This window comes from Elephantulus edwardii, unplaced genomic scaffold (assembly GCF_000299155.1).
Source record: "Elephantulus edwardii isolate Elephantulus edwardi_28Jun2011 unplaced genomic scaffold, EleEdw1.0 scaffold00095, whole genome shotgun sequence".
NCBI classification, from domain to species: domain Eukaryota; kingdom Metazoa; phylum Chordata; class Mammalia; order Macroscelidea; family Macroscelididae; genus Elephantulus; species Elephantulus edwardii.
Window position 1 is genome coordinate 8,525,633 of NW_006399845.1, and position 17,474 is coordinate 8,543,106.

At 45.4% G+C, this 17,474-nt stretch overlaps 1 protein-coding gene across 1 annotated transcript; it reads right to left on the reverse strand.

Annotated features, from left to right (window-relative positions):
* Nucleotides 1-1,586: 1,586 nt before the first annotated feature.
* Nucleotides 1,587-17,166, reverse strand: KIAA0141 (KIAA0141 ortholog). The gene is made up of 12 exons (XM_006891125.1): nt 17,136-17,166; nt 16,177-16,291; nt 15,978-16,101; nt 14,305-14,446; nt 13,297-13,452; nt 12,865-12,953; nt 12,688-12,784; nt 8,658-8,800; nt 7,693-7,851; nt 7,508-7,600; nt 2,309-2,468; nt 1,587-1,828 (listed from the first exon to the last, which is right to left on the reverse strand). The coding sequence occupies exons 1-12, from the start codon at nt 17,164-17,166 to the stop codon at nt 1,587-1,589; spliced, it is 1,551 nt and encodes a 516-aa protein (XP_006891187.1).
* Between the last annotated feature and the right edge of the window lie 308 nt (nt 17,167-17,474).

The window sequence follows — 17,474 nt, forward strand, 5'->3', positions numbered from 1 at the left end:
GATCATGAACCCACTGAGAATAAACAAAGGTAAATGTGGGAGACGGCCTTGGGGGTGATTTTACTCAGTGTTTGCTTGATACTGGTCATTCCTGGAACAACCCTCATGCTGCAACTCCCAAAGGCACTCAGTTCAAATCCACCAGCTGCTCCACAGCACAAAAAAATAGGCCATCTCCTCCTGTGCGATTAACTGCCTCTGAAACTTGTCGGAAGGTCAGCTATGGGTCAGTTCCGACTCAATGGCACACAACAACAAATACACCAACACAAAAATATAATAGCTTAGTGAACACAATTGAAGAACGCAGTCTAAATGCAAAGTAACTGAGGCATGGTGAGGGGGAAGGCAAATTATTTGCTCAAAGACAAAGGCTAAAGTAAGAGTCCGACAAAGAAAAGCCTCCAGTAGAATTGATTGCTCAGAGGTGACTGAACGGATCCTTTCTGTGAAAAGACCAGAAGTGACGTGAAACATCCATTGGTCATCTGTGAGGCCACCAACTGGAAGGACAAGTCAAAGTCATTTATCAGCCATATTAGTTCTTGAAATTGCATGGCACCCTAAGCCCTCAGTCAAATTACCACCCTAGACAGGGATCTTGATATCCTATTTTTTATGCCATCCAACCTCCTGGCTGCCCTCGTCCTGAGAAGTATCAAGAGCTGTCTTTGCATTGGCAGCACAATGAAATACTATGCTGCATTGAAAAACAAGGAACTCATGCAATATTATTCAAAATGGTTGACTCTGGAGAACATTATGCTGAGTGAAATATCCCAGTCACAAGGACAAATATTACATGATGCCACTGTTGTAGAATGGGACTAACCTCGGGGTTGGGGAGAGACTGAGTAAGATGGGTTCAATAATGTATACTGCACTGAAACAGAGGAGGGAGAAAACTGTTTAAAAGAGATATGTGACTAGGTATTTCTGTCATGACAGGAGTCTAGAGTGATGGCTACATGGTGGAGGGGACCTGGGGGAGGGTTTGTAAAACAATGAAAGAATCTTTTCTTTTACTTTTCCATAATTTTTGACTCATGCACTTTTAACTTGTTAGTTAAATTTGTGTCTTCTAGGTTGCAACACCTCCATGATACATCTTCAAGGATATGAACATGTACAGCTAAGCACAATTAATAACAGTGCATCTAAATTCCAAAATCAATCTCCATAATAGTCGATGTGTTTCCTACTGCTAAAGGGGCCCTTTAGAGTAGTGAGAGAAGATCGTCACCCTGAAACCCACAGCATCCCTTTTCAGCAGGAAGTAGCTAAGAGAATACGCCATCCCCTTTTCCTTATGAATCAGGGTGAAGTCTCTCTCAGGGAGGAGTGATAGGGAATGGCAAAGGACACACTGACAAAGGAGATTAATCAGAACTGACTTTGACAAGCACTGTGGCAATTGGACAATTAAAACAGATATTCAGAGGGCGGGGGAAGAAGAACAAACTGGGGAGGAGGGTAGAGAGAACGGTGCAGCAATGAAGGAATGAAAACCCAAAATCCCTGTAAATGTTCATTAAAACTAATAAAATTTAATAATAATAATAAAAAGAACTGTCTTTGCTCTCACCTTAGCCAAAACCCAGTCTGACTAGACTCCTTTCCAAGAGATGAGAGTGTGGCGGGATGACATTGCTGCTGCTGGCCCCAGGGTGAGGTCCAAGATGCCCGCTTCTGCAGCAGAGTCCAACGTTCCCTGTGCTCCAGGCATGTGGAAGGTGAGAGGCCCCTGCCAGCAGGGTGTTGAGGCTGCAGAGGGAGGGGCTGGAGAAGGACTTCAATCCTGTAATTGCCAGGTCACTGGGCGCAAGGGCTACAAAGAAGGCAAAGCAGCTCTTATAAACACTGTCTTTAGACTTCCACCAGGCTTTTAAAAGAACTTGGCTTCCCCTGGCATTGTTAACCTAGCCCATCCTAAAGAGTCATGAGTCAAGAGTTCACAGAGCCCTAGATGGATTATTCAGGGCACTGAGGAAGCCTCGGGACATTATCCCTCTAACAAAGTCATCAGAGCAGCTGCCACTTACTCAGCACCTACTGTGTGCTGGCCTGCACTTTACCTCATTTAATCCTTGTGACAACCCAATGAGTCAGTTTTTGAGGTGAAGAGACTGAGGTCCAAGGTAATATAGTCAAAGTCCAGTGATAGTGAATGGGTTAAAATTCAGGTCATCTTGACTCCTAAAGCTATGCTTTCAACCACCAGTGTGAGCTGGGACCCCAGGGACCCCTCCTCTGATATAGAGTGCCCAGCTCAGGGGAGGCACTCTGCTGTGTCTGACTCTGTGGATACCTGTTGTCTCCATGGAGAAGAGGGTCTGCAGCCTCTCCTGGGCTGGCTTGTTTCCCAGAGCTGCTGACTGCTGGTAACACCGTATGGCCTCACCCAGATTTCGCTGCACACCAAGTCCCTTCTCATAGCAAATTCCTAGGTGGTACCTGCTCTGTGAATCCTAAGGAGAAAACAGACACACGGGTATATAGGACTGAGGAACTGAAATGCTAAAGTGGAGAATCAGGCATACTGGGGCTTCATCCGGAGAGGTTAAGACAAGTTCTGGCCCTCTCGCAAACCAAGTACTACGAACATTCAGAGGTCTACAGTATGCCCAACACAAAACAGACAGAAATCCCTCTATTCACAGACACTCCCAACCAAGCAGTGATGCAGCATCTCTCCTGGAAGCCAGTGATGAAAGGATGCATAAGCCAAGGCTGCGGAGAGCACTCAGCCCAGCAAGGGGGAACCTGGGGGCCAGGCTCCCACACTACCCCGGAAGAACAAGGAGGCAAGGGTGGGCAGGAGGCTTCCAGAAAGACCCATATGCCTTCTTGAAACTCTGCCTAGAGAACTAAAAGGAATAAATTACAGAAAAAGTGCCAAAAGAACAAACAGATATATCTTGGAGAAAGTGCAGCCAGAGTGCTCCTTAGAGGAAAGGATGATGATGCTTCGTCTCACGTACTTTGGACATCTTGTGAAGAGAGTCTATTCCTTGCAAAGGGAAGGTAGAGGGTCAGCAAAGGAGAGGAAAACCCTCACCCAGGTGGATTGACACAGTGACTGCAATAATGGGCTCGAGTGTGTCAGAGATTGTGAGGATGGCACAGGATGGGACAGGGTTCAGATCAATTGTTCAGAGGGTCACAATGAGTTGTACTCAACTCGACAGCACTTAACAACAACAACAATTCCTTTAAAAGACTAAACCCTTCACCCATGGTCTGAATTGGTGAGTACTGAGGAGCAGTGTTAGGTAGGAATTAGGTGCCCATGTGTAAAGCAAGTCTATCTGGATTGCATGGGGAGCTCTGGTGGCCTAGTGGTAAGAAAATTTGCTGCAATCACAAAGCAATTCGAATCCACTAGCTACTCTGTGGGAGATGGATGGATACTCTCCTCCCAAGTGATTTACTACCTGTGAAAACCTGCTGGAGGGTCAGTGATGGGTAGGTTCAAGCTCGATGGCACAACATCTAGATTATAATCTTAGCTGCGCCACTTCTTGACTGTGTAACCCCAGGTGTGTTACTTTGCATCTCGGTGCCTCGTTTTGTTCATCTAATAGCATTCACCTTGCTGGCTTGCTGCAAGAATCAAACATGTTAATATACAAGAAGTGCTCAGATTAGTACCTGGTACCGAGTGAGGGTTCCATCATTTCATCTCCTTTGTTGCCTAAGGAGGCTTGGTGGCATAGTATCTCAAGTTGTGATGCTAACTGAAGGTTCAGGGGTTTGAGTCCAGCTGGTCCTTGGGAGAATGATAGGCCATCTCCCTTCCTGAGGAGTCACAGCTTCAGAAAGCCGATGCAGGGTAGTTGTGAGATGGAGATGGCGAGTGGGCAGCAAGCTGGGTTTTGGACTGAGTTGTCTAAATCATTCATCTCTCCCTCTCTATGGCACACTCAATTTCTCATCTTAAAAAAAAGAAACAAAAAAAAAACCCCAACCAAACAAAGAACCAAAAACCCCTCTGTTGACTCTCACTTGTAGTTCCATCTCTCTATCCTCTACAGTCAAGTTTCTTGAAAGAGATGTCTATAGGTTTTGCCCTCACTTCCGTAAGACGGGCCAAAGTCTATGCATTAGCCAGGGTGAACTCTCAGGTTCAGATTGGGTCAGAAAATAGAAATGCATATGCATAAGGGCCAGACTCACATCCCATGCTCAGTACATGCCGAAGAAGACAACTCAGCGTGGGGTGAACAAACATGAGTTTTGTGCTCCAAAACAGTAATGCATAAAGGCTAGCACCCACACTTCTGTGTACTTCACCTGCCATCCTGGACATGCCCCCACTAGGCCCAAGGCTGGCATATAGAGCTCTTGCAGAGGAAGGGAAAGTTGATGAAGCCAGTCCTCTTTTGACAGCTACTATAGACACTATAGCAGCAGGATAGGACAAGGTTCAGATTTGTTCGTAGGGTCATTAATGAATCATGATGACTAGACAGCACCCAACAACAATAGACACCACAGGGAGCTCTGGTGGAGTCCTCTGTAGGTGCACCTGTTAACCCAAAGGTGGAACGTCTAAGGCAGTTCGAATCCACTAGCAGCTCCAAGGGAGAAAGATGGGCATTCTCCTGCTCTGCAGTGTATAGCCTCCAAAAACCTGCCGGAGGGTGTTAGGATTCTGTTCCAATTAAAAAATAATGAGTTTGAATTTGATAGACACTATAGATACTCTAGCAGCCCTGATACTAGTGTTGTTATATTGTCATTATAAACTGTTGAGTCAGAGCTGACCCTCTAGTGGGTTTTCAGAGGCAGCAAATTACACAGAAGGGGACTGCCCATCTTTCTCTCATGGAGCAGCTGGTGGATTTGAATCACATGTCTTCAGGTTGGCAGTGCAGTTCCTTACCACTAGGCAACCAGAGCTCCCTCCTCATAGTGTAGTGCATCACATATCAAGCTACTACGTGAAAGATCAGTGGTTCAAATCTACCAGTCACTTTGTGGGAGAAAGATGGGCAGTCTCCACCCGTAAAGATCTACTACCACAGAAACCCAGTGGAGGATCACTATAAGTTAGAACTGACTTCATGCCGGTGGGTTTAGGATCAGTTCACGGACACTTTGGGGGACCCAGGATGTCCAAAAACTGAGGGAAGCTGTCAGTATGGGGGCCAGAAACAAAAATGCAGAAACTCTTCATCCAAATTACAGCATAAACACATTGCTTACGTCAACCCAGGACTTTTGGTCCTTCTAGATGTAGTTCCACACAAATGTAAGTCCAACATATTTGGGAAATGCACACAGCAAACCATTCTCAGTGTTTCACACGGACATGGTTTCCTGAAGCACAGAAACCTTTAGAATGCTGTATAACCCACTATTTCCCCAGTCCAACTGGTCTTTTCCCTTTTTGTATTGTTTACAAATATTCCATGGCACTAATGCTTTGAGGAAACTTTAGGTCCTGCTGCCTGAATGCCAGGTCCCTAGTTCACAGATTGAATTGTGACTGAAGTGTTTCCCCAAAACCAAATGCATGTGATGGTATCATGTAGAAGCTCTAGAATGATCTCCCATATCTGATAAACCAGAGAGTTGTAAGAGTATTATGGGATGAATGCAACACCCTAAATCCTGGCATAGCTCTATCTGATGTGAGGGGGCTGCGCCTAGTGTGTAGTCTGTGCTAGAGATAAAAGATAGATACCTTCACTAGAGATAAAAGGGGAAGAAAGTAAGCCAAGGGTGGGAGACTTCAGGACTTCAGGAAAGAACTGGCAGGAGTACAGTGTGGGTTTGGGCCTTGGCCCCCTAACAAGAAAGCTCCTTGACATCAGAAAGGCCATAACACATGAAGATCCCCCCAAGACACCAGGCCTAACAGTTGCAAAAGGAAAAAAGGATTTTCTTCCACAACCAACAGAGAAATCTTCCCCTAGAACTAGCAGCTTGAATTTGGACTTCTAGCCTCCTAAATTGTAAGAGAAAACCTTTCTGTTTGTTCAATCTACTCTGGTATCTCGATGGTAGCAGCCCTAAGACAACTAATATACTCTGTGTCTTCACCTCCTGTGTCTCTGACATCCCTGGACTTTGCTTCTTAGAATGACACAGATTTCATATGTATGTTTAAAAGCCCACTGCCACTGAGTTGATTCTATAAGGTTTCTGAGCCTATAAATAATAAGAGGAGAATGCCTCTCTTTCTTCCTCTGAGTGGCTGGTGGATTCTAACCACTGGAGACTAGTAGTCTTTTGGTTAACAGTGCAACACTAACTGTGCCACCAAAGCTCCTTTTCATATGTTGTTGTTGTTATGTGCCATTGAGTTGCTTGCAATTCATAGAGACCCTATGTACAACAGCCATAAACCCTGCCCTATCCTGTGCCAATTGCACTGCCTCTGACACACCCATCCCGATTACCCCAGTCATTGAATCAATCCACCTCTTAGAGGGTCTTGCCCTCCTGCGCTGTCCCTCCACCCTCCCAAGCATGATGTCCCTCTCCAAGGACCCGTCTCTCCTTACAACATGTCCAAAGTATGTCAGATGAAGCCCCAGAATCCTTGCCTCCAAGGAGCAGCCTGGTTTAACCCTCTCCAGAATGAATCTGTTTACTTGGCAGTCCACGTACATTCAACACTCTTCTCCAGCACCACAGCTCAAAGGCATCAATTCTTCTTTTATCCTCCCTAGTCATTTGTACATAGGGTTTTCAGAGGCCTGCTATTTCAGAAGTGGATGGCCAATCCTTCTTCCTAGTCTGTCTTAAACTGAATGTTCAGATTTAGAAGAGTATCCGACAGACAAGCAATTTATAGAACAGTGAAAGATAAATCCCTCATTGTGGAGTTAACCATTAGTTACAGTGTTGTCCCTGCCCTTGGCCCAGTGTCTTGACCCACTTATTTCCCAGCTCCACCCTCCACCAGGATACCCCGTCACTTCTACTGAATCCCTTCAGCATTTATCTTCCATTGTCCAACCCTTGATCTGACAGCTTGTATCTGAAGCTTTCTTGGCTTCTGTGATTCCAAACACATCAGCTGTTGAAATTTCTTTTCATATGTACGGTTTACAAAATGCTTCCGCACAATTATTTCAGTTAGATTTTCATCCTTACAATGACACTGTGATGCAGCAGACAAATAAGGCGAGCATTATCACCTTGATTCTAGAGATGAGGAAACAGGTTTAGATTAAGAAATTATCAACCTTGTACCCTGCTGGTAAATGTTTAATAGCTGGCTCCACAGGGTAAAAAGCCTTGCTTTGAAGCATTTGCCAATATCTGTGATGCAAATATCCTCACTATGACTGGTTCCAAGCTATCAACAGGTCTTACACTGGACTTGCCCAAGGCTTACTCAGGGAGCCAGTGAGACCTAAGGCCCATAGCCAGCTCCAATGCACCTAAGGGTTCAGAGGGTCTCCTAAGCATAGGAGAAATTCAACACCAGCTCCAAAGGTCCTTTACAGGTCAGACTCAACCCCCAACAAGCCTGGATACAGAGACTTCATACCCCATTATTGGCTGCAAGCCAAAGATACTTCACTGCTCTCTGCTCATCCACATATGGCTCCTTGGTGAGAAGCACCCCGAGAAAAGCCTGGGCCTGTGGTCAAGAAAGAAGGAAAAGGACATCTTCGTCACAACAGCTCCTAGACGTCCCAGCTTTCCAGGCCAGGCCCCACCAACGGCACTCACCTCTCTCAAGCCTGAGTCTGCAACCTGCTTCAGCATAACCAGCGCCCTCTGCCGCTCAGACTCCCCCAGGGAGGTGGGGTCTTGGAGCAGACACCTGGCATAGCGATAGCGAGCCAGGCTGTGGCCCTGGCCGGCAGCCAGCTGGTAATACAGGACCGCCTGGGGCAAAGGGAGAAACAGCCGGTCAATGGGTATCAAGCAGCTTTTTCCTTGGAGTGAAATTTTTAAAAATTCTTCTAATTAAATACATAATCATTAAAGACAAGTCAGAAAATATATGTAAGCCCAAATCTTAAAAAAAAAAAAATTAAAATACAGATAAGGCAAAAATAGAGACATGAAATTTCAAGAAATCTTGCCTCTAGAAGATCATTCTCTGTTAACATTTTAGTACAGAGACTTGCAAATGTATTTCCACATATATGTGTTAGAATACACACACATATATAAATGTTTGTTTATGTATCTATACACATACACACTCATAAATTGGATCACACCACACTTACTATTTTTTAACTTATTTTTACACTTAACATAATGTCTTTCCTTGCCAATAACTATAGATATAGCACATGATCTTTAAGGACTAATTAACTAATTCTCTATTGAAGGAAATTGAAGCTGCTTTCCTTCTTTTTTTTTCCTTTTGCCAATTCTAAGAAATACACTCTTATATCTTCTATACTTATTCTAGTCTTCTAGTCTCAATTCATCAAGATGTTCTTCTAGGCACTGAGGATAGACTTGCAAACAAACGACACAAGGTCCTTGCCCTCACTAAGTTTCAAGTTTCAATTCCTAGAAATTAAGAGCTTCTTTCTAACTTTGCCCCAGCAGCTAATCTAGAACCAAGTGGGAGAAAGAAGCCAGACTGGCCCTAAATCCACTGCTCATTTCTGGAGATCACCGTGGGCAGCCTGGCACAAGTGATGGACTTTAGAGCAGAGAAGGAGGGGCAGTACCTTGCTGAGGTCTCGGGGGGTGCCTCTGCCATGCTCATAGCATAAGCCCACATTGTACTGTGCTTTGTTGTAGCCACGGTCCGCAGCTTTTTGGAAGTAAGAAAAAGCTGCCAAGTAGTCCCCATTCTTCATGTTCTCTGTCCCTGTTAAAAAATAAACAAACAACAACACAGGTCATGTGGAGAGGAGAAGACCTCGATGGTACCCATCACCATTGCTGACCACTCTAAGAAGAATCAATCACAGCAAAGAGTCCTAGGCAGAGTGGGAGAAAACCATGGCACAAAATGCAAAGTCATGACAACAGCCAGGCTTGCTTGCCAACCTGACTGAGACTGGAGTAATCCCCAAGACAACAGTCCTTACTCACCCTTCAAGCCCGGAACTAAACTGTTTCTGGTGGCTTAACCTTTGGCCAAACAACAGGCAGGCCTAAAAGGTGAGCACCACCACTCAGGAGGTACTCAGTCCTTAGAACAATCAACCATAGGAGAGCAATGGGGCCAATTTTGCCCAGGGATAAAACTCAGAAAGAAGGAATGGGATAGAAAGATGAATGGAAATGACAATCACAGGGAGGAAGTGGAAGAGTACTGCTGCAGTGTGGGGACTGTAATAAATGTCAGAAAGCACAGTGTGTAGAAATGGTTGAAGAGAAAAACAATTTGCTATGTAAGCTTTCACTCAAATCACAGGAAAAAGTTTTGTAAAGATAAAAAAGACATAAAAGAGAGAGAGATAGCAAGAACATACACTTTCAGCTTAAACACTTCAGCTTCAAACATTTCCTCTGCAAATGTCCCCAGATGCTCTGCCAATATCCAAAGGCTACTCATCAGACCCCGGGCTCCTTCCATTCTTGTGTGTGTTTACCACTTTACCGGTATCTCTATTTTCTAAATACTTACTGGTGGACCACAGACATCAGTGAGTTCTGCCCTCTTATAATCCGTTCCTCTACCTCTTAGTAATAGAATCCAAAATTTCCTTTGGGAATGACCTTTCCCTAGTGCTGTCAATCAAGGTGCCACATTCATCTGGACCAATAAGACTCTCTTCTCACAGGAATGTGAATCTTGCTTGGCCAAGAACAGAAAATAGTTTTTGTAAAAGAGATTCTTATATTCCTTAAGTTAGTCAAGAGTCAGTTAAGATTCTTGCAACCAATAAACCCTAACTGATACAAGTAATGCAGTTAATCTTGTTTTCCAAGAAAACAGAGAAAGGGTATCTAAGAACACTGAGACTTGAACTCAGGTATGTCCAGCTCCAAAGCCCATGTTCTTATTGTTGCCCAAACAGGAAAGATGCAGGGCACAGCCTATTATTCTCTAAGCCTCTGCTCAAGCAGTTGCTCCAGCCAAGGGTATCTATGTATGCTTCTGCCATCAGACCTTCACATCCTATCCTATCTGCCTGAGAACTTTCAGACCACACTCAGGCTTTTAAATGGGTTTTTGGGTTTTTTTTTTTTTACTTAATATACCAACCCTTTTTCTATGAGCTAAACTGTTTCAAGAGTACAAGCTTGTCTCTTCAATTAGGCTGTAAAATCCTAGAGGCAGAAGCAGAAGAAGAATGTAGAAAAAAATAACTTTGCATAGCGTGAAAGCTCTATACAAATGCAAAATATGATTATGGCTTATGCTCTCTTTGTATTCTGCCACAGTGCCTAGCACTTGCTGAATAAATGAATATATGAATGAAGGAATGGGCAAGAAAATTCTCAGAAGGGACTGTATGCCCATCACGATCAGGAAAAGTTAATGAGGTAGAAGCCAGGTTCAATTCAGCCAGCAGTAAATTAAAGTTACCTCCCTGCTGATGGAAAGCTTGCTATCCAGGGTTGACAGAGTTCTCTGTCCCGGGGGAGAAGATTCAAAAGGGCACAGGATCCCACCCTGTTCCCCACCCCCACATTAGTTCCACCAATAAACCCTGATCCACTCACTCTTCCAGGTTTCCTGAGCCTCTGAAACCAAGCCACCACTGCATTTCACTTTGTCATCAGTTCCTACCTACTCTCTCTGTGCTCCCTCTGGCATCGCTACAATCCGCATCTGTTCATAGAGCAGCCAGAGCGAGCTTGGGGGAAAAAATCAAATTAGATCACTTGACTAGCCTCTCTGCTCCGGCTTAAGATCCCCCAATGGTTCTTGTCTCATTCAGAAAATCTATACCCTTTCCTTGGTTCAAAGGCCTCTCCAGACCTGGCCCCTGCCTACTTCTCTTATCTCCGTCCAATTTCCTTGTGAGCAATAAGCTCCACATTCACCTTCCTTTTTTACTTTTAACAAACAAAACACAAGCCTTGCCTCCAGACCTTTGTCCTTGCTACTCTCTGTTCCTTCTCTGATGGTCATCAAGACCGGCTCCATTTTGTCAGCCAGGCTCACGATCTTGCCTTCAGTCAGGCAAATCAAAAGTGGTTCCACTGCTCAAGTCACTATTACTATTTTATTTTCTCTGTATCATTTACCATCGTCTGAAATATTTCATTTGCCAATTTATTGGGTTTTTCTCTCATTCAACTCAAATGTCAGTTCCTTGAGAGCTAAGATTGTCAACTGAGTGACCTCATCTCAGCACCAACCTGTTTTGAATGAATCTCAACTTCTTACCTGCTCACTAAACTCTACTAGATGTTTTTAGAAATCTGGGTCGGGTCTCCACATTAAAAGACTTGAAACGAGAGGTACGCAGTTCAAATCTACCAGATGCTCTACTGGAGAAGGAGGAACAATCTCCTCCTGTACCAGTCAGATCTGATTTGACGGTACACACACAAATAATAAAAAATAAATTTAAAAAAATAAAAAAGACTTGAAACTTGCTGCAGAGGGTAGAGTAAACATGAGGAAGGGTATGTGGAATCTGGAGATGTGGGTTATACTGTTTGTAGTTGAGTTGCTTTTGACTCAGTGATCCCGCGTCAATTGCCAGGTCTTTTTCTCAAGAAAAGGCTCAGTGGGTTTGAACTACCAATTCTTTGGTTAACAGCCAAGCACTTAACCATTGTGCCACCAGAACACTTTCCAGGTATAGGTAAGAGGTCCTTTGACCTCTTTGAGCACTTACAGGCATACTTCAAATCTCAGCAGCTCATTCTTTCTTTAGTGAGTCAGAGAATGCGAAATGTCCTCCAAAATCTACACACCCTTCTTACATAATAACACAATGGCCTAATGGCAAGATGCTGCACTACAATCCCAAAGGCATGCAGTTCAAATCCACCAGCTGCTCCATGGGAGAAGGATGGGCAATCTCCAGTGCATTTAACTGCCACTGAAGGTTCAGATATAGGTTGGTTCCAATTCGACAGTACACAATAATAACAATGTATGGTCAATTAGAGAAAGAAAAACCAAGTTTCTCCTTGGAGCCTAGGATTTTGAAGCTCCGTCTCACATACTTGGGCGCGTGGCCAGGAGGGACTGGTGCTTGGAGAAGGACATCATGCTCTGAAGGGTGGAGGGACAGCGCAGGAGAGGAAGACCCCGGATGAGATGGATTGATGCAGTAATAGGGCAATGGGGGTAGGTGTGAGACTGGATATGACTGGGCAGGCTTCAGAGCTATTGTACAGTCATGACTCAATGACACACATAACAACAACAACATGGTCAATTAGCTAATAATGGCATTTCCCTGCTTCCTCTGCAACTGGATGTGGCCATGTGCCTACATTCCAGATGCTGATTTGAGCAACTTCTAGGTCATGCTTAAAGGCATGGTCTTTTCGTTTTCCTACCTTCTTCCCCGCTCCCCCCTCCCCCGCCAACTCACTAGAATATGGATAGGAGGGCAGAAACTAGAATAGCCAAACTGGACCTTGAGATGAGCAAGTTTTAGAAATGGCCAAACAAGTATGAAAAAACAATGGGTCTGACCCTTCCTAGTCGCCATGTCAGATGCATTCTACTTACCAGGGAGAAAATAGAAACTCTTGATTAAATCACTGCCGCCTCTATGTGACCCACCCTGTACTCTTCCCATTTCCCCACCTTTGAGGGAGGGTCCACTCAGTTACCTAGGAAGTTGAAAGCGATGGAAACACTGAGCTGGAAGAGCTGCTGAATGGAAGTCACTGCCTCCTCAAGGGAAAGAGTTTTTGACTTATCTTGTTCCTGAGGAAAAACACGAAGACTTATTAGAAGATGGTTCCCAGGGGAATTTTACAGCCATCTAAGTAAAAACTGGGCTGTACCTGCTTGTCCCCAGTTGTCAGAGGCTGATCTTGCCTTGCTTTAGGCTCAAAGCTACTGGTGGCATGGCGGAAGCCAGTATTACTGTGATCTGCAAGAACAGCTGACAGCCAGAACAAAGCACAAAAGTGTTAGTCTCCTTTTTCTCTCCTACTCCCTCAGGCTACCCATTCCCTCCATCATCCCTTTTGCCAGGAACAAGTATGAAAGGCAACTGAGTCATCCTGTCTGACTACTACTCAGCTGGAAGAAAATACAAACTTAGTTTTAATCACTCTTCACTCTGTTGGTCCCAGAATAACTCAAAATAACTAAATGGCCTCAGAAAGTATGGGACTTCATAGGAGTGGTAGGTTCTTTATCTAGGAGTATGTGGCTACTAATATTCATTTGCCCAATTCTTTCTCCCCTGCTAATTCTAAGTAGAAACTTACCTTCCTCAGGGTCCTGAACACCAGCTATCCTCAAGGAACCATGTGAAGAAAGTTGCCCCGCCTGAGCTGAGGGCCCTTCCTGGCCCAGCCTGGCTTCTCTCAGGCCAGTGTGCCTGGGGACAGGGCTCTCAATGGGGAGAATGTGCCTCCGCAGAGCTGGAAAGAGCCAGCAAGCATGATCAGGTGCAAAGTGGTAGAGGGTTGTTTAGTTTTCACTGGCTTAACTGAGTCCTCTCTGATCTTTAGAAACCTCTCTTCCACACTTCTCTTTCTGAAGGCTCCTTTACTGGCTTCCATTTCTAGAAGCCACTTTTGGACTAATCTCTCACCCTAAACACAGACTCATTCACTTGCTCCTCTGCTTAAATTCTAGTGGCAAGGAGTGATATGCTATTTACCTCATTGTGATATTGCTGTGGCCTCGGCATCAAGCACTTTGTGTGATGGTAATATGAATAATCATACTCACTAAGTAGTAACCATGTGTCTGACACTACTTTAAATCCTTGACATTTATTAACTCATTTAGTCCTCCCAAGAACCCCATGAAGTGGGTCCTATTAACAGTGCATTTTATAGATGAGCTTCATGACTTTACCAGGAACATAAGTCTCATGTTGCAGCTTTGGGCTCGAACCCTGGCAATCTTTAACTACTAGACTAAATATCACCTCTGTACCAAAGCCCGTAGTAGGTACTTAATAAAACACTCATATATTAATGACTGCCTGAGTAGAAAATGACTTAAATGGCTAAGAGGCTGGCAGACAGAGTAGTGAATCTCATGGGGCTTCCTCATGGGTGGTGATGGGAAGAGGGAAGGACACTAGGCGAAGGCGCGGCCCACACCCTGGGTGGACAGAACTTCCTCATGCTTCCCCTCCCCTGACTTCAGATAGGAAAGGCAAGGAGCTGCTGAGGTCTCTTTTCCTGAGGTGTGTCCAGAGATAATTCCTGGCCAAGGGAAACTTCCCACCCAGCCCTCCTGCCCCAAGACTGAGAACTCACTGAAATGCCACCAGGAAGACGAGAGGAACCGATGCAGGGGCCTGCGCCAAGAGCAGGGCTCCACATGCAGAGGTGCTCCTGGCAGAGAGGCTTGGAAGTGGATCTGCCTTGCCAGCTGTAGGGCCAGCACAGCCAGAGTGCCCTGGGGAAGAGACTGTATCAGTGCAACCCTTGGTGGGCAGCTCCCTCAGACTTAATCTTTGACTCTCACCTCAAACATTGCTTTCTCAGGAAGATTTTCCTGACTTCAGGTTGGGACAACTCCCCTATGGCATACTCTCATAGCATTGGAACTTAGTGTCTGGTGCCTGATGACACTAGTACTTAAATAATCACGTATACAATTATTCATCCAGGATCTGTGTCTCTGTGCCTCCTATTGGTCTAAGAATCACAAGGGCAGGATCTATGTCTATTTTGCTCACCAGTATATCCTGTTACCTAGTAGAGAGTCGGGAACTCTGGTGGCCTAGTGCTAAGTAGGCACATGGTTCAAATTCACCAGCTTCTCTGTGGGAATAAGATGGGCAATCTCCTCCTGTGCAATTTCCTGCCTCTGAAAACCTGTTTGTTGCAGGGTCAACTATGAGTCAGTCCCAACTTGATGGCCTACAACAACAATAATAGAGATTTAAGATTATCTTTGCTATTAGATGCTATCAAGTCAGTTTGTGACTCACAGCAAACCATGTGACAGAGGTGAACTTCCCCGCAGGGTTTCCTAAGCTCTGATCTTTACAGAGGCAGATCACCAGGACTTCTTCTCCCAGAGCTGCTGAGTGGGTATGAACCACCGACCTACCTCAGTTAGCAGTAGAGCACTTAACTGTTAAACTATTCAGACTCCTGCTAAGATAAAGGGCTTAATAAAAACATCGCCAGTAAATTCATAAGGTAACTGAGTGAACAGTCTAGATAGAATAAGCTTGGGTTCAGCCACAAATGCAGCAAGGAGGCAGACTTCTTCACTAGACTTAATTTTTTTCCCCTCCAATTTGGCTGCCCTCTACCAAGGCAACTTGCCATGCACACATTGACCAGTGCATGCTTGCTAACATGGAAGGCGTCTCTTCTCTGACAGGTCAGCAAAAGGCCTAGTGACTGCCTCTCCCTGTGGGTGCCAAACACTTATTACAACATGCAATATGCACAATGGCAAACAAGGCAAGTTAGTCTGCTCTTATGGAGTTTATGGGCAGAAAGACAAATGTCAAGCATACAGAAAATAAATACAATGATTACAAAGTACACCAAATTCCAAAGAGACAAATCAGGGGTTTTCCTTGAGCATAAACAGAAGGCCTTACAAGATATAGTGTCAGGGAATCTCTCTATGGGGACAATATGTGGACTGGGCCAGAAGGAGGAAAACCCTTAAGTAGAGCAGGGGCAAGAGTTCAGGACACTGGGAACAGACTGTTCTGATCTTTGCATGTGGCAGTAGTGAGAGAGCTGAGGGAAGATATCAGTACCCCAGGGATCCAGGTCTAATTTCCAAAAGGACTCAGTGAGGGACTACCCTTGGGCTCAGAGATTCTCAAGCAAAATGGGAAAGCACTCCATTCTCCAAGCTATGTCCTGTGATCTGGTAGCTCTCGTTTCTAGGTTTTATTTCCAAACAAGATCATTCTTGTCTACACTGAAAGTGAAGGACCAGGCTGAAGAAGTCTTACCCATGATAAGGCATCCCACAGGGTTTTATGGGAGACAGGAGAAGACAGCCACTGGAAGGCATCCTTCCATCCATGGGTCCTTGAGCCCCTGCTTGTGCTTGGGCCTGTGCCATGGGGGCTGGAGCTAAAAAGAGGCAATAGAGGCTATTAAACTCAGCCTGAAGCCAAGAGAGAAGGAGACAGCATGACAGTATCTCACCTATCAAGGCTGGACACAGGGACTAGCAGGTTAGAGGAGGTAGCCGGAGGCCCATCTTGTGGGTTTGTGGACCTGTTCAACTCCTGGAAGCCAGATCTTGGCAGACGGTGAAAAGCTGTGCAAAGAAAAGGATCAGTTTACCTCAACAAGCACAGGAGGGAGGCAAGGCAGGACCAACAATCTTTCCACATATCTCTGACACCTACACAACTCAGGGTTCTGGTTTTGTCTTTGCAGCGGTTCTTAAGGACTGCCATGCAGTTTCTCACACTAGGACCACTAGTGGGAGTCGATCCCACGCCTCAATTGGAGACTAGTTGTTGGAAGTGAAACTTTAGTCTGGTGCCTTAGATCACTCAGGCAGCGGTTCTTAAACAAGAAAATGTGTAGGAATCACCTGGAGACTCTTTGCCAAGCAGAGTCTAGGGTGCCACCCCTTCCCCAATACACAAGGATGTCTCAGGGTGGAGCATTCATATTTTTATAAAGCTCCCGAAGTGATTATGATGTTTTGCTTCTTTGTAAAAGCCACAGTTTCAAGATGACCAGACATTGATACTCAAATGTCCACTCAAAGTTTGCAGGGCTGGGTCTAACCTGACTCTCTTTCTACTGGCTCCTCCTATCCAATTTGCCTTTTAATTGGCTCCTCCTACCATCTCCTGACACTTGACCCCTCCCCCTAGCAGTGGCCCCACTCATCTTCATGGAATTAAAATCCACCTTCTTCCCACTAGCTCCACCCCCAGACCCTGTTATCTAAACCCGCCCCTCTCCAATAGGCCCACCCACATCTCAAATGCCAATAGCCTCTGAGTTCTAGGCACCACCCCTTTTAAGACTCCGCCTTTCCTTATAGTTAACTCCGCCCACTGTTGGATTAGCTCTCCCCAGGCCTACTTTCTCCTTCGGTTGAGACTGTCCGCTGCCTTAAATCTCAAGGATCTGACTTTCCTTACCTCGGCCCAGCACCCCTGGGAGGCGCCACATGTTTTCCCTGCACCATAGGGAGATGGCAGCCGAGAGGAGGCTGAGCCTAGAGGACGGCGGCTAGAGCGGCCCCTGTGGCGTCTCTGAGTGGCCGAGTCCCTAAGGAAGCTCTGCGCCAGCCAATTAGAAAGGAGCCCGAACGGAAGAACGGCGTTGAGTGAAAGGAAGTGGCGGGTGTAAGATCATGTGGGGCTCGCGGGGAGGAGGGTGCTGAAAGGACATGGGGCTGTGGGCCCAGTTTCCTGCTTAAGAGTTGGCATTAACTGCCCCTGCCCCCCAAGAATGTGGAGAGCAAACCGAAGTAGGGT

Bases quoted from the DNA above. Each gene is read 5' to 3' on its own strand.
- KIAA0141 (XM_006891125.1), bottom strand. From the start codon at position 17,166: ATGTGGCGCCTCCCAGGGGTGCTGGGCCGAG. The intron at 16,292-17,135 runs GTAAGGAAAGTC...TTCTTTGCACAG, and splicing joins CCCAGGGGTGCTGGGCCGAG to CTTTTCACCGTCTGCCAAGA. The intron at 12,785-12,864 runs GTACAGCCCAGT...GTTTTTCCTCAG, and splicing joins TGACAACTGGGGACAAGCAG to GAACAAGATAAGTCAAAAAC.